Here is a 16,632-nt window from a genome sequence, read left to right as displayed (position 1 = left end):
TTGTTAATTGTTCATAAAGATTTATTTTTATTATATATATTATTATTATTATTATTTCCTGTTTTGGGTCTCATAATTGATGTCACTACTGAACATGAATCAAACGTTTATGCTCAAACAGTTGCTCAGTAGTACTCACAGTACTCAAGTAAAATTTTCTCCAAGTAGCCTACTTTTACTTGAGTCAATATTTGAGCCACTAATCTTTACGTCACATAAGGGATGGATTTTTGTTTTGTCATTTACTTCTAGTATTTGCCCATAATTGTTATGATTTTGTAAATTCTAAAAAGTTCCTTCGGAAGGTTGTCATTACCAAAAAGAATTAGCTCTATTTTCATTACTGGACAAGAGAAAAACAAATGTTCAATAGTTTCATCTTCCTGGAACAGCTGTTGGAATGATGATGATGGAATAAAGACGTCGATTTCCTTTAAAAAAAAAAAAAAAATCTTTACGTCTACTTGAGTAAAATGATCTTAAAGTAACGTTACTCTTACTTGAGTGAATCTTCTGGCTATTTACCTTATTTTGCCCCGCCCACTTTTGCCTGACTTTTTTGTATTGACATTTCCGGTAGAGCGCGAAGACCGTTCATTGAAGAGAGAATGAGGGAGAATGTTTGCCGCCAAAATCTGTTGTTTTGTAAATTGATTTGTGTAAAATGTCCAATGTACATTTGCACCAACATGTCAGCACTGCAATGTTTCTCTGCGCGGCTTGAAAACGGCTTTGTTTTCGTTTAGTAACTGATTTTATCTTGACTTCTCCAGTCCCATGTTGACTGATAGGAGAAACGGGGCGGGCACAATTCATGGCAGCGCCCACGCGGACATCCGGAATGAGGTGAATAGGCTACTTTACCACCTCTGCTAAGCTGGATAAACTCATGTAAGACTATACCTGTCTGACTGGTTGGGGCGTGTCCGGACTTCCCTGGTCTACGCTCTTGTTCTTCCTTTCATATATACTTTGGCCTCAGTCAGTGCGTGAGATGTCTCCCATACAGGACTTTAAAGTGAAATATGAAGCCGTCAACAAGGAAAATACATTCTCTGCTGGGGATACTATCAAAGGCATCGTCACTTTCACGTTGACTGAGGAAATAAAAATAAAATGTCTTTATGTAAAGGCGAAAGGAGATGCAAACGTACATTGGAGTGAATCGTATGGACATGGTGAAAATCGGAGACGTAGATCGCACACTGCGCACAAGCGGTATTACAAAGCCAAAGAGATTCTCGTTGCTGAAAATGAAGATGGTAAGTAGACGCTACACAAATATTGTACTCTCATCTTGCTTTTGCATCAACCGACAATGAATTAGAGATAAGATATTTAGCTACTTATTTTCTCTGGACTAATTTGCAGGAACTGTTCTATCCAGCGGAGACCATCGCTATCAGTTCAAGCTTAAAATACCTGAGGGGTGAGGATGTCTGATAATTAGATCAAAGTGTATCTAAATGACTTATCAATAAATTTATCCTGCAGAAACATACCACCATCCTTCAAGGGGTTTCATGGAAAAATTGTCCATGTGCTCCAGGCAAAGATGAGTCGAAGCTGGCACACGTCATCTTCTGACAAAAAGGATTTAAATTTTGTGTCTAGGACTTTTTTACCTATTGACCAGGTAGGACTAAGCTGTGACTTTTGTTTTGGTCCTCAATACAAAGCTGCACTGTCAACACATAAATTCTAAAGTTAAGTCAAGGTAAACACAGAAAACCGGCCCAACAGGTTTTTGGGATTCAGATAACAGGGATGTTGGTGGGCCAAGATCAATGCCTGTTATATATATATTTACACATTCATGAATTATACAGTATGCCGTCTACCACTGTTTTACACTGTAAACTTTGTCATTAGTCTCCCCAGGCCGGCTCAGTGGATAAGTCTGTGGGAACGTTCTCCAAAGGTGGAGTGCATTTGAGTGCAACTGTGAACAAACGGATCTGCTCACCAGGTACATTGCAGTAATACCTGAGGGCAAACTTAGGTTTCACAATGGTCACGCCCCACCCCCAGTCATATTTTTGTGCTATTCACTGAATGTCCCTTTGTTGATTACACTTTTAAATTCATGCAGTTATATTTTTATCACAGGGGATACCTTGCATGTTACTGCCAAAATCACCAACAAATCGTCCAAGAAAATGAAGATCAAATTTAAAATAGAACAAGAAATAGTGTACCGTGCAAGATCTCACGCAAAGGTGGAACGTGTAGAGGTGTGCAAAATAGTCGGAGAGACTATTGAACGTGGCTTTGAGGGGGATGTTTCATGTGCAGTCGCAGTCCCTCCAGACGCCAGACTCAGCATCCTCAACTGTGAGATCATCAACGTGGAGTCCTACATAAAGGTAGGAAATATAGGCTACTGGTTTATTTTTTTCAAATCTGAAGTGTAATCTCAACGATTACACCTCAAAATGTTCGACAATGGAAATCGATGACTTGATCTATTTTCTGCATCAGTGCAGGCATGATTTATCAAGCTTTATTTTATTTTGTTTGAACATTTTCCTTTAGGCATATTTGGACATCAGTTTTGCTTCTGACCCAGAGGTGGCGCTTCCACTGATCATTGCTGCCCCAGGTGCCCTTGCTCAACATGGTCATCATGGTTTTCCAAATACTGCTGGGGCAGGAGGTGGTCCAAGCTCCAGTGACTTCCCTCCTCCTTTCTCTGGTCTTTATCCTGCACCTGCAGCCCCACCAAATGCATATGCGTACCCTCCACCAGGCCCATATCCAAACCCAAATATGGCTGGTGGGGGCTACTACAATCCTGTTCCTGGCTACAACAATCAGATGCCACCGCAGCCTGTTCCATATGGGTATCCAGCAATGCCTTTCATGCCAAACCCAATGCAGCCTCAAGCCAATACAATCAACGCTCAGTTTCCACAGGAGCAGGCACCACCGACTTACATGTCCCTCTACCCATCTCCACAAAGTGGGACAGACATGGACACAAAAACACAGCTTTAGTTTGACTGCAAGTGTACAGATTGTACTTTTAGTGTAAATTAACATATCTTTTATGTGCATGCATTTTATTTTTTGTTGTCTGATTAGATCATAAAAACGGTGCCCAACTTAACTACCAGGGAATGTTGTTTTTGTGCTGTATAATTAATACAATTATGCCCGAGACTTACAGGCCATGAGCACTGTGGAGGCTTGTTGCTGCTCAGCCCCCCTCACGGGGCAGAGTTTCCCGCCTTTTGGCATTTTTTGGAACACTGAAATTATTTAAATGCCCTGAAAAGGACAAAATATACTGTGCCATACGTTAGTATTGCGCCTGTATTCCCTATTAATTTGAATGAAAATGGAACGTTCAATTCAAATCAGGTCCTGGATTCCACGGCTCACAAAATGTGTTCATTTGTTCATTCATTGAAACCTTTAAACCAGGAAAAATCTCATTGAGATCAAAAATCTCTTTTACTTGAGTGCCCTGGGCATTTGTATAGGAACATACACAGATAGCTAAAGGCTTTTCAGTGATTTCAATGCATAGTGTTACATTTTTTAAACGTGCAACCACGTTATATCAATGAGAAATGATTGAGTCAGAATGCTTTGGAACTTTCCCTCTATCTATGTCATTAACTTAAAAATGTAGATAAAATAACTTTACTTCCCAACTTTTCTTCATTAAATTCCTGCATCACTGAAATAATGTTATCTGTCATAATTACAGAAGGATTAAAAACTGTCATATGCAGTGCAAGCAGACAGTTTGGTCGATAACATTGTGATCCTTCCTTGATGTTATGTTAATGACCCCACAACATCTCCAGAGGGCTCAACAGTGATACCTATAGACCCAGGTCCTCTACCCCCACACTGAAAGAAATGACTTTTGGGTGTACTAAATTTTATTGTATAAAACTGCATAATTCTTACTTTGTAAAATTAGGTCTCAGTGTTTAGCAACTTTTGTCATTTAAAATTGTGTACTAATATGTGATTTAATTATATAAAATAATGAATTGCATAGGAACTGTAACAATTACTGTAATTTTAGTATTAATCAGTTTTTTTATTTTTTATTATTGTAACCATATATGAAAACCTGAGTAAAATTTACTCCAAAAAGATCAGAGCTCAAGATTCAATTGGCACATGCGCAGTGGGCAGGAGCTGTTCCAATGTGCAATTATGTAAAGGCGAAGGTAAGTTAACTTTTCATTTGTATTTTCGTACAACAATATATTTATTTATTGTTATTTTTTTTCAGTTGCATATCGCTGACGAGCATTCGGAATGGGATTGTTGTACACAATTTGGTCTAATCAATGCTAGCTATGATGTTCTAAATCTAGTGAAGATCACTGCGTAAATACATGAACCACAAATATGACTTTTTGACGGGTTACACGTTTTTTTACTTCTCGCTACAAGAAAGAACCGAATGCAAACGCAAAATCCAAATCCATACACGGAAGTGTCGCAACTGTTGCGGTAAATACTACAGCTCCCATCATGCTTTGCCTTGGTACGTCACATGTGCTCCTCAACCAAAACAACGATGGACACACATAGCCTACTTATATATACAAAATTCTTGTTCCTAACTTTTTATTTTTTCTTTCTTTAAAATTCACTTCAAGTGAAGTTCTGGATATGTTGGATCTGGGTGATGGCCCAGACAACTCATGGAACATTGCAGGTATCCCTCAAAGCAAGAAAGATTTTTTTATTTTTTATCTTTTTTTATTAATTAACTTCTTTTGCATTACATCTTGAGCAGCAGTATACAGAAAGTTAAAACATATATTAAACCAGAAAGTAAAGAGTACAGACTTTGGTTCCATTGCCATGTTTCTTGTTAACTGTATATGTATTCATGTCCCCATGGTATGAGGCTATTTCAGAAGAATATCATTGTCACACCGTTGCTTCCGTATTAGGTGGGTGAAGTCCCGGTGTAGCGGTCGCTGAAGCGACAGCAAGAGGGGCTGACGACTCGGCGCTCGCCCCACCCATCTATTTTCCAGAGTGAAAACATTCTAGCAACAGCAACAACAACAACAACAACAAGAAAGACATAACATTTCAATACTTTTTACTGGTGACATAAGGCAAGGCTACGGGATGACGCCGGCTGTTTGTCAAGTTGTAAAGTTAAACTGTTCCGCGACGTTTAAAGTTTTGACTGATTTTTTGTTGGCAATATTTTTGAGTGATTGCAGATAGTTGTTGATCTCCATACTTAGTAATTTGATCGAGGGCTTGTACGTTAAGAATTTAGCTTTGTGTATATGAAATTTTCCATAGAGAATGAATAAGTTAACCATATATTCAATATGACTATTTTTGTGGTTAAAGTGCGTGACAATATGTTGATAATCTAATTTAATAGGACAAGTGATTTTTTGTGATAAAAACATTTGTAGTTTGGACCATACTTCGTGAGTATATGCGCAGTCGTAAAATAAATGTTTTAGAGTTTCTGTTTCCAGATTGCAAAATGAGCATTTGTTGTCAATATCTCTAAATTTCGATATATAAGAATTAGTAGGGTAAATGTTGTGAATAATCTTCCAGTGAATTTCTTTGATTTTGTTACTGATACAGTACTTAAAGGCCACTAGCCACATTTTGTTCCAGTTCACTTCACTAAAAGTGGAGCTCCAATGAGCTTTGCAAGCTGGTGAGATCTTGTTTTGGTTTTGAATGTGGTGGCGGATGAACTTATTGGAGCATTTGTTACTTGTAAAGTTGACACCGTTGATTAAAATGGGTTCTGTAATTATAGCGGTTTCTTGCCTTTGATGTGCTTTCATTAGTTCTTTTATAGTATACCAATAGGAATAGCTCTCATGACTGAGCAAGAAAGCAAGAAAGATGGTATCCTCAGTGATTGTGGTAGTGATGGGTCAGATATGGTCTATGAGAGCGAGATGGGCTATTTGTCAAACACGATGTTGAATGCATATGGCAAGGCAAGTTTATTTGAAGAGCACAATTCACAAGGCAAAAGTGCTTCACAGTTGCATAAAATTACAAGAAAGCAGAAAAAAAACAATAAAACATCAACATAAAAGTTAATCAAAAGGCAAGAGTGCAGATAAAATACTTTCAGTTGTCATAGGCACGGGTAAAAAGAACTGTTTTCAGCCTGGATTTGAATATTGTCAGAGGTGAGGCCTGTCTCACATCCTCATGAAGACTGTTCCAGATTTTAGCTGCATGAAACTGAAACGCAGCCTCACCGTGTTTACTCTGAGAACCAGGGCCCTCAGGGCCCGAGATGGTTCATACAGCTGTAATATGTCAGAGATGTACTTTGGTGCTAAACCATGAAAAGACATGTAACAAGCAGAGCTGTTTTAAATGTTTTAAAACACATCAAATTTCAGATCATTTTTGTCATCCACATACAGAATGTTACTTTTATTTTCTGTTGCTGTAATAACAGTCTGATCGATTATACTAAAAAATAGTAATGCAAAAATAGTTAATAAATCAAGAACTTAGATCTGAAGCCTATACCTGCCTCTAATCTAGCTTGACATAAAATGTATTACTTACTTAGTACTTACTTACCATTACATTTGAATAAAGAAACAATGTAAATATATTTTGATGTTTATTTTTTCACATTATCCTTATTTTAAATAAAAATACACTTTTGCACATTATTAACACATTGTCAAACCGGTCATAAAACCGGTCATAAAACACACCTTTTCATCAATTTCCCCACGTAAAAAAAGATAAAATGTATTGATCATTTCAAAGTGTTCCCAATAACACTTGATTAGGATATTTTCATGTCTAGAAAAAATGTGCTTAAATGGGTTAAGTGCAATAGTAAAAGTCAGATGTTGCATTGTACAAGATGCAAAGTTGTCACGGTCTACAGATTATGTAAACCTGTCTGACAGGGCGTATCCCGGACTAAGCTGATCTACGTTGTTGGTTCTTCCTCGTCCAGTTAAGTAGCAGTCACAAGTGCTGTCAGATGTCTCCCATAAAGGATTTTAACAGGTTTAACAAGGCTTTTTACATGCAATAATTATCCAAACTCTATTTAATACTACTATATTTTTTTCTCTTTCCACATGATATTTGCCAATATTCTGGTCTTTCCTGGACACATTATGACTTTCATAGGATATACAGTATCAGAGGAATGTGTGTTTTGTGTAATACAAGATTGTATGTGCACCGTACCAAGGACATGTCGTTGCCTTAAATTGAACTTGGTTCAGAAGAGTTCACAGTAAATTCAATAAATTGGCTGTGGGAAGTACAGTGACTCACATGCAGGCACTTACTTGTCCAATAGGTACGCTAAACTGACTAAACCCATATTAATTCTAAAGCAAACACTGATTCATTCAAACATCATTTTACTGTGAAACTTTCTACAACACTAAATACACATAAAACAGGCAAAACAGGTTTCTTGTGTCCATCCACATGTAACTTGTATGTGTTTGTATTCCTCTAAATAGCCAAATCTAAAATCGTTTAAATAACCATAACAAGTGACTTTAGGCTTTATGGTATGTTGTGCATCTCTTTCTTGCAAAAATAAACTTGTCTTTTACCAGCCTTCTGAGGTTGGCTCTAAAGATAAACAGGTGTGGAAATTCTCCAAAGGTCAAGTGTGTGAACAAAGTGTTTGCTCACACTTATTTTTGAAAAAGACAGTTACGTTTGATTTGTTATAAGTCTAGAGCCTCACTTCTTCTATTGCCCCACGCTCTTGTCCGATTGTGTTTGTTTGGAGCAGGGTTCAATCACCATTACCTGAACGTAGCAGCCACACTTCACCTCCAGTCATCACCTCCAGTATAGGCGTATCTTCATTTCACTCTCAACCAGGTCATCTACTACCTTTTCAATGTGAGTTAATGCCTTCAGGCAAGAGGTACAAGGTGCCACCGTGTAAAAGGAACAGATACAAGAACTCTTTTATTTCTCTGTCAATCTTAAAGGACTAGGCCACCGTTTTTACATACTGATATATGTTCTTACCTTAGCTTAGACGAGTTCATTTGTACCTGTCTGGTCTTCACGGGTGCCCTTAGTCACGGAAACACAGCCATATTTAAATAAGGAAGAGCTTGGTAGCTTCTATCTTCACCTCGTTTTGGAGCTATAGTGGAGAGGAGGAGAAGCTAAATGCTAACACCGTCTGTGCTTTGATTACGTTACTGAGGGCACACGTGAAGACCAAACAGGTACAAATGAACTCGTCTAAGCTAAGGTAAGAACATTTATCAGTGTGTAAAAACGGTGGCCTATTCCTTTAATGATGAACAAAACCAAAGGAAGGTTATGTAATCACACTTTAAGGTCAATCGAGAGAGTGCAATACTAACTGCAGTTTATTCAGGCCAAATTTACACTTAAATACGAGGTAGGAAAAATGCAATATTAACTGCAGTTTATTCAGGCCAAATTGGAAATGTGCAACAGAAACTTAGAGGGCCGAGGGAAAGGTACGGCATTTTAAGGCCTTTTGGGGATAATGCAATCTTCCTCCCTTAATAATTCCCTGCGATGTGCAGCTCTTGGCTTGTTTAATGATGTCCAAAAATAATGTATCCTGTCTGGAGACAACAAAGGCGTATCTATTCTGTGAAGCACTCCTTGACTCCAGATCCGCCTGCATTATATCCTAGTGTGAATTTTCAAATAATCAAATAAAGTGACTCAAAAATGTGTTTTATTATCAAGCTGCAGTACAGACTTTGAGTGGCAAACCTTATTGCCGCTACCAGCTTCTGAAAATGTACTTTAAATAATCATTGTAGAATAAATTCTGGTTAAAAACATTTTGACCAACCCAAGCCACATTCTTGGTTGTGCATCATTAAAAGAAAAACATCATGTGACCAGTTGGGCTGTAAAAGCGGCCCCATATCTCACAGTACTGGGCAGGCATACCATTCAACCCTGCAGAGTGAACAGGTCTTTTGACAGATTTATGATCTTCACATCTAATTAGCAGTCCATGCAGTCGCTGCCCAGTGACTGTAAACAGCCTTCATTGCATTCCTAGAATATATTTGGTATTGTTTACACAGACCTAATTTTGATATTTTGATATATTATATTTATATTTTGATACTGCACAGTGGTTGCATTTCAGCCAAGCTTGCCTACATGCGGTGGTTTGGATTGATTCAGGTCATATAGGCCGATGTGTAAACAAAAGTTATTTTGGTTGAAAGGTCTGACTATTCTGTGCAATACTAACAACAATGTGGAAGCCGCTAAATAGAAGATTCCTCGGGATTAGCGACAAACATCAGCTCTATCCCATGCTTTCTGCTGGTGATATATGCGAAGGGGGAATAAGGGAAAGTGTAGCCACGCCCACTTACACTTGTCACTGTCGCCCAAGGGAACAAGAACTTTCCAAACTTTCGACTGTACCCGCGATGGCGAGGAGGCAGCTTCACCTGCGTTTCGCTGTTCTGGTCGTTTTTATCGGTAAGTTCAGAGACCAACGTTTCCTAAAGAAGATCCCCTGGAAGAGATCTGTTCAGTCGCCAAAAGCAGAAGGGATTAATAGGCTAAACTTTGGTCTCCGCGGTTTATCTGAAAATGGATGCTGCGCGCACGCTCAAAAGTGTTAAGTCTATCCATCAATACTGTTAACTAAAGTAAGAACTGCCAGCCTGCATTTGAAGTAACGCAGTGTGATTAGTAGTGGACCCTAACCCTACAAAGGAAGCTTTCTTTCTGTATATTTTTAAGCAATCGTAATAAAAAAGTATCTGTCCTTTCCTTAGGCATCTGCGGAAGCATAAAGATCAAGAACAAGCTGCTGGGAAAATGTCTACAGAGCCTGTCTGATGGAAGAGTGTCTTTGGGGGACTGCAGCATGTCTGAGTCCTCTCTGGAGTGGCGATGGCTCCGAGAGAATCATGCTCTGCAGAGCCAGTACACGGCAGAGTGCCTGACCGCCCCCACAGAGCAGTATGAAGGAGTCCAGCTGCTGCCCTGCGTACTCACTGAACAAGCAAGAGAGGAAGGAGATGACGTGATGATCAGACAAGCGTGGTCCTGCTCTAAAAAGGGTCATCTCACTTTGAGGGAGAAAGGGCTCCATCTCAGTGCCATTCAGGAATCTTCTTTGGTTTTTGTTTCTAGAGAACACAAGCAGGTAGACTCAAAGTGTAAAAATAAATCATAATAATGCATCGATTTTTATATAGGGCTTTTCTGGACACTCAAAGACGTTTTACATTGCATTATTCATTCCCTTCATACTTAGTGGTGGTAAGCTACTGTTGTAGCCACAGCTGCAAAGCTGTCAATCTGTGCCATCGGCCTCTCTGACCACTCACTCTCACTCACTCACTCACTCACTCACTCACTCACTCACTCACTCACTCACTCACTCACTCACTCACTCACTCACTCACTCACTCACTCACTCACTCACTCCATTCACCTCAGGCTTCTTCATGTTCCCAAACGGTCTCCGATCCAACTACTAACCAGGCCCTTCCCTGCTTAACTTCAGAGATCTGACAGATCGGGCAAAGTAGGTATACATGTAGGCATCTACTAACCTGGCAAGAGCCAGACTGATATTACAGTTCCAATAATTCAAGATGGATTCTCGTGTGTTTGTTTACCACCAACATGAAATTATTCTGCTACATACAGGGCAGCCGATGGAGGGCTCTTGATAACCAGACATTGTGTGAGGAGAGGCAGAGCAAACATCACGAGGAGCAGCACAGTCAGTATCCTGGAAAACCTGTGGAAGCTGTGGATGAGCAAAGTCAACCATGTAAGGCAATATCACTGTATTTCCTTTTTTTTTTGCTGTTGTAGTTAATAGTACAGACAGAACTGTCTGTACTATTATACAGTAACTTTACTGTCTGGTACTGGTTTTGTTGTGACCTTTCTTATTGAAAACCCCAGAAGGGGAAACCGGGTATGGTTGTAACACTTTTTGCTTCAGCACCTGTAACTCACAGAATTCTTGAGCTAAAGTTCTCAAACTTTTATACAATGACCCACTACCAGGGTAGGTTGTAACACATTCTGGGGTAAGTTGCAACAGTTAGACAAAAGAAGCAAAAACAGAGGCCACGTCATGTGATACTTTTCAAAAAGAGGTTTGTTAAATAAAAGAACAATCCAGAACAATGTCTCTTTCTCTCTAGCCTTTCATATGCTTACCTCAGGTGGAGACAGTCCATAATACATAGTACAGGTCTGCTGCCTGAGTCAGTCGGCCAACACTTCCTCCTGCACCTCAGAGAAAACTGTTGATGCTTCAGTAACCTACACTGGGATGATCACTTGACCCCGGTCTCTCAGCTTCTGCAGTGTTTTGCAGTATAATAATAATAATAATAATAATACATTTTATTTGTAACGCTTGATTGAACTTTTCATTCAGAGAATCTCAGAGTGCAAATCTCAGAGTGTATCTATTCAGTTTTACATGACAGATGTCATGTGCCTTTGTCACTGATCTGACTTTCCCTTCTTTCCCTTCTTTCTCATTTTTTAAAAACATTTGAAGGCACACCTCTGTCAGTCTTTCTTGTTCACTGTCTAGGCATTTTGTAAAAGTATCAAAATCAAGTAAGTGTTATTTACTGTATAGGGGATGATTGTGTTACAACCATCCCCACCCCTGTCAGCCATTGTTTAGCTAGCTGCATCTGTATAATGGTTTGAAATTAGCTGGGGAAATGTGCATCACATTTTGTCTGAGAAACTACAATTTAATCTAATCTAAGTCATATGGTTTTATGTGCAATAGTATGAGCACTAAACAAACTATAGTCTTGGTCAAAAAATGTTTTTTTGTGGGATCAGAGAGGAAGTGGGCAAACACTGATATGTCCATTTGACTCCTATCTTATCCCTGAATGGTGGAATTGGTGGTGTTACAACTCTCCCCATGTTACAACCATACACAGTCTCCTCTACTTACTGTGTCACAAACAACATTTTCAGAAGTATGTGGTCAGATCCACTCAAGCCTGTGGCTTGGTTTAATTGAATCTAACATGCATTTATGTTTCCTGTTTCTTGAAAACAAAGCCCAGTCCATTCTGTTATTATTTATACAGCCACAGTGCCATAATGGACAAGCCTAGGCTAAACCGTAAATTGTCTTTTTTTTTAGATGAAGGTTTGAAAGATTCTGAAGCCACTGAGACCTATCCACTTAACAATGTGTCTCTTCCATCTGTAAACACTAAATCTGCTGTCGACCCCACCATGATATTCTTTAATATGGACTATGGTAAGTTGCGAAACAAAATTAGTTACTAATTGAAAAAAAAAGAAAAAAAAAAGGTTAATGTTAAAATACCGATTCACTTTAACTGATATCACATGATTATAAGTACTGATTCCGAACATAATACAAATACATTATTACTTAAGACTTTACATTTATTTGTTGATCTCACTTATTAACAGATGCCTAGCTGTAATGGCACAGTTGGTCTTGTAGTAGCATTAGTTTACCACTAGATGTAGCTGTTTTATTAAGTTTCTTGTTTAAATTACACGTGACTCTTAGTGCAACAGATGCACTGTAGTTGGTGCCATAACAACTGTTAATGTTATTGTTTTGTTTGTTTTTATGTTGTTCAGGTATGGGCTGGAAAATAACCATGCTTGTTCTAAGCTCTTTGGCTTTGGTGTTGGGAACGATTATCCTAATCCTTAACGTGTACTCCAACAGGTAAACGCTTATAAGGAAAATACAGGAAATAAAATCTATATCTATAGTATCAACACCAACAACTGTTTTTGATGTTATATTTCAGACGGAAGAAAGTGGTGTGCGTTTTGAAGTCCTATTCTCCGAGGCAGGAGATGAGAGTTCCCGGCTCCCCTGTGCCCAGTGAGAGAGCACCATTGACTGAACACGCCATGCGCCTTCCACAGTCCACCCCAACTCTGCAGAGAGGAGAGATCCTGATCGAATGGAAGGACGGCACAGTTACTCCCCTGTATGAGGCATGAAGGTGTGTGCGTATGTGCTAAACAAGTGGTTCCCATCTTGGGATAAGCTCCAACCGAAAGTCAGGTCAGAAGAGATATTATTTTTGCCAGTTAACTGGTAACAAATAATTATATATATAATAATTATTGACTGTGAAGGTGTTACAGATGCAAAATACATTACAACTTCTCATCATTGTTGTATTTAACTACTTATGAGCCATTATTTTTTTATGTTTTAATGCATTTGGGGAGCTGTGTTATTGAGCACTGAGGGCTTAGCCTGACTCCAACATGCACAAGGGGAGCTTCAAGGAAAAAGGATGGAGACCACTGTGCTAAACAACTGAAAGATAGTTTATAGTTGTGTTAACATTAGACACTAAAATGGTAGATACATGTGATAGTAACATTGAAGGTTTAATTATCAACACTGTAAGGATACTTTTTATGTTGTCTTGAAAGCAAATTTTTGTTCTGGAACTTGAGGAATTTGTTGTATTTCTTATCTCACGTGACTTGACAGATATTACTTGTTATAGTAGTAATATATTATTATGTAATATTTAGTTTTAACTCCAGTGTAAGTACTAGCTAAATGTATCTTCTGTTATGATACCATTCTTGCTATACATGTACAATTGATTTTTTTTTTCTTCCAAAATATGATAATAAAGGTTGTGTTGCTATTCAACTATCTCTGCATTCAACATGTCACCCCAGCCTTTTTCATCATCATTATCATCTTTAGCCATAACAGAGCAGTACGATTGTTGACAAATAGAAGTCGCAGGGAGCAGGAATGTAATAATCACATATAGGCAATGTTAATGTGGTGCTGATGGGGGTTTTGGCCCATTGCACGGAAACTTCCCTGCAGGAGGCTGTTTACAGCAGCAAACCAGAAGGTGTTTAACTGTTTTAGGGTGTGGCTGGCGTTGCCAGGCATTTCATTTGATCTTTCCTTTCTTTGTAGCAATTATGAATAAGAACAATATGCATCAACGAAAACATTTTCTACGTAAACATAAACACATAAACCTCCCTAAAATTAAGTTATATGAATTGTACACTTTTTGTGCTATTTGGATGGATGGATTCCTCTCTGCTCCTGGTAGCTCTTATCCTAATGAGAGGGCACAGACTTTAATGAACAGCACACTGCGATGTGAAAGCTGTGTGCTACACGCACCCTGTCTAACCACAGACACATTCTTTAGCCACAAACATATATAATCTGCTGCCTTATTTTACTACATGTGCTTACATACCTAATCATTTTGTAGCTTTAAACATTGTTTTAAAATTCATACAACACACATACATCATCATTTCTAGTGTTTAGATTGAGCATCCCACAAACTTTTTAAAGAGATAGGACGGTGTTTCAGCCCTTTCACGGTTCCTATCACAGCATTTTGCACGTACTTGCATAATATTTTGGTCAGGTTTTTACTCGTAACTTGGGAGGGTTTATGTCTCTTTGAATAAAAAGGGTGTGTAATGCATGCTCTGAGTCAGCAGTCTTACGCAGATCAGAATTCTGGTTTAACAAACTCCCCATTTTAGTCAAGGAGTTTAAACAAGTTGGCCAATGGTCCGGAACCTGAACCAAAATTGAATAGTTCATTAAAAGCCATGTCCCTGATTTCTCTTTAAATCTTTTATTATGCTCTTATCACAAAATGACTGAATCTAGATTGTACTGTCTCTACACCTCCAAAATGTTATGACTAGAACAAAAAACAAAAAAAATAGTAGCCTAAACTTTGCATTTCATTTTTTTTTCATTGGGAACAACTAGTTTCACTACCTTGAATGAAGCAAGTTTTGATTTTTAGGCAACTTGGACAGAAAAATGGATCAAGGCAGGAAACGATAGCTGCAAAAACAACAAACAGATGTGATCCGAACTGCCAAGATTTAAGCATTTTCAGTTTTTGTCTTCTCATTTAAGGATATTGTTTTGGACATTGCTGCTTTGTTTTTGTAAGGCCTCAGGAAATGAATATATGTCAATGCAGTGTCGCATGTGATGAAAGCATGACTGTATACGTTTGTGTGTGTGCTCGGACCGTGTGTCTGTTGCCCAGGCATTTGAAGAATCCTTAGTCATATTTGAGTTGAACAAGACTTGCATGCATTTTTCCTGGAGCTTTTGAATTTAAAGTTATTGGTTTAGCCTGGATAGCTGTATTTGTATTCCCTATGAATCTAGAGTCTGCGTAAACATGGCACCTATCACACATGGCCAGCACATGGCACCAGCATTTCCCTCAGGTTGGAGTGAACTACACCATAAAAGTGCATCGTTTGGAATCAACATACCAATATAACTTCATAAATATTACTGCCCAGATGATGTGTCTTTCAACCAGACGCAATACAATACGACTGAACAATTTAGACCTTATGTACACCTATTCAGTGTTCTTATGCATGTGTGTTACACAACATTGAAATATGCCCAGGGCAGATGCTTAGCTAAAAGTTGGGCAAGAGTCACCAGGCATCACTGGTGTCACAGAGATTTTATGAGTAAGCTCACTATCAGCTATTAGAGTTGGCGTGTGCAATTTCTATACGTATGTCTATAAGGAAACAGCTGTTCTCATACAGACGGTTGTCCATGCTTGATATGTGCAACTGATGTAATTAATACAGCTTTATGTAAAACACAGGGCTAGTTAAAACAAGTTGTGTCGCCACCAGCGGTTCTGGATTGTAGATTGACTCTTTTTGGCTTTGTGTTTATACAAATAGTGTTTGAGCCTGTTTGTACAAATCTGATGAACAAAAAGCCACTTCAACACCCATTATATCTCACAAGAGAATCTTCATTATATTTTAGTGGTAAAAGATTTATTACAGAGATGGAAAATCATGTCTAATCTAGTCATTAAATTCCAGTGGAGGTTTTAGTGAAAGCTGCTGCTCATGATAGAAACCACATGTCCATATTTTGAGTCTGGTTGGTGCTTTTTATATTGGCTCTGTGGGTACATGTTGGCTGCTTTGTTTGTGTTAGGTTAGTAAAGTTCTATTTTGCCTTCCCCATGTACAAAGCCCAAAATAATTTAAATTGTATTGTTTTTCTGCCTTAAACTCCTTGAAATGTCAACTCATGCCTGACACGTTGGAGTCAATGTGCATTTTCAATATTTTGGTAAGCACATTTAACAAGCTCTTTTCACCAAAAGACTACAGGCTATTTCTCTGTGATTTGTTAGTTTTTAAAATATTTTACTGAATTAAATTTTGTGAGGAAGCTATGAAGCTGAACTCTCTCCCTTCCCTGGCCTCCCTCCTTTCACTTCATAAACTCTAGTCATCGATGACATTGAACTCCGCCCTACAGTGACAAATATATTAGCCTTTTGTTTTCACTGAGGTTTTTATACAAGTAATACAGTTTAAGTTCTTTAATACTCCAACTGATATTTTATGTATTAGTAATTTAATGCTGACACAGGTGCTGTTCTGTCAGTATATAGATCAATGGCCAATGTCTGCGTACACTGGTGATAGAATGGAGGGTATGTATTTGTGTATTTTTGGAGCCGTGTACCCCCTGAAGTTTTGCGCAACGAGTCGCGCACCCCCTATTTTGACGCGATTAAAAACACTGTGAATGTTAAATATAATAAAATTACTATTTCC

At 38.5% G+C, this 16,632-nt stretch overlaps 3 protein-coding genes across 3 annotated transcripts; all 3 read left to right on the top strand.

Moving 5' to 3' along the window:
- Positions 1–994: 994 nt before the first annotated feature.
- On the top strand, positions 995–1,859 carry LOC306974428 (arrestin domain-containing protein 3-like; the record flags this gene model as incomplete). The annotated part of the gene is made up of 4 exons (XM_079571668.1): positions 995–1,262; positions 1,372–1,429; positions 1,495–1,636; positions 1,830–1,859. The coding sequence occupies 4 exons, from the start codon at positions 995–997 to the stop codon at positions 1,857–1,859; spliced, it is 498 nt and encodes a 165-aa protein (XP_079427794.1).
- Positions 1,860–2,303: 444 nt separating this feature from the next.
- Positions 2,304–2,997, top strand: LOC306974349 (uncharacterized protein; the record flags this gene model as incomplete). The annotated part of the gene is made up of 2 exons (XM_079571540.1): positions 2,304–2,366; positions 2,536–2,997. Coding segments are annotated over 2 exons (525 nt in total), but the record flags the coding sequence as incomplete, so codon positions are not given.
- Positions 2,998–9,363: 6,366 nt separating this feature from the next.
- On the top strand, positions 9,364–13,493 carry LOC306968091 (uncharacterized protein). Its single transcript, XM_079563378.1, has 6 exons — positions 9,364–9,471; positions 9,774–10,147; positions 10,657–10,783; positions 12,143–12,262; positions 12,619–12,709; positions 12,795–13,493. The coding sequence occupies exons 1-6, from the start codon at positions 9,420–9,422 to the stop codon at positions 12,991–12,993; spliced, it is 963 nt and encodes a 320-aa protein (XP_079419504.1). The 5' UTR covers positions 9,364–9,419; the 3' UTR covers positions 12,994–13,493.
- Positions 13,494–16,632: the final 3,139 nt, after the last annotated feature.

This window comes from Gobius niger (assembly GCF_951799975.1).
Source record: "Gobius niger genome assembly, chromosome: 1".
Lineage (NCBI taxonomy): Eukaryota > Metazoa > Chordata > Actinopteri > Gobiiformes > Gobiidae > Gobius > Gobius niger.
This window is presented reverse-complemented; position numbering and strand designations above follow the sequence as displayed.

Bases quoted from the DNA above. Each gene is read 5' to 3' on its own strand.
- LOC306968091 (XM_079563378.1), top strand. From the start codon at position 9,420: ATGGCGAGGAGGCAGCTTCACCTGCGTTTCGCTGTTCTGGTCGTTTTT. The intron at 12,263-12,618 runs GTAAGTTGCGAA...TATGTTGTTCAG, and splicing joins ATTCTTTAATATGGACTATG to GTATGGGCTGGAAAATAACC. The intron at 12,710-12,794 runs GTAAACGCTTAT...GTTATATTTCAG, and splicing joins CTTAACGTGTACTCCAACAG to ACGGAAGAAAGTGGTGTGCG.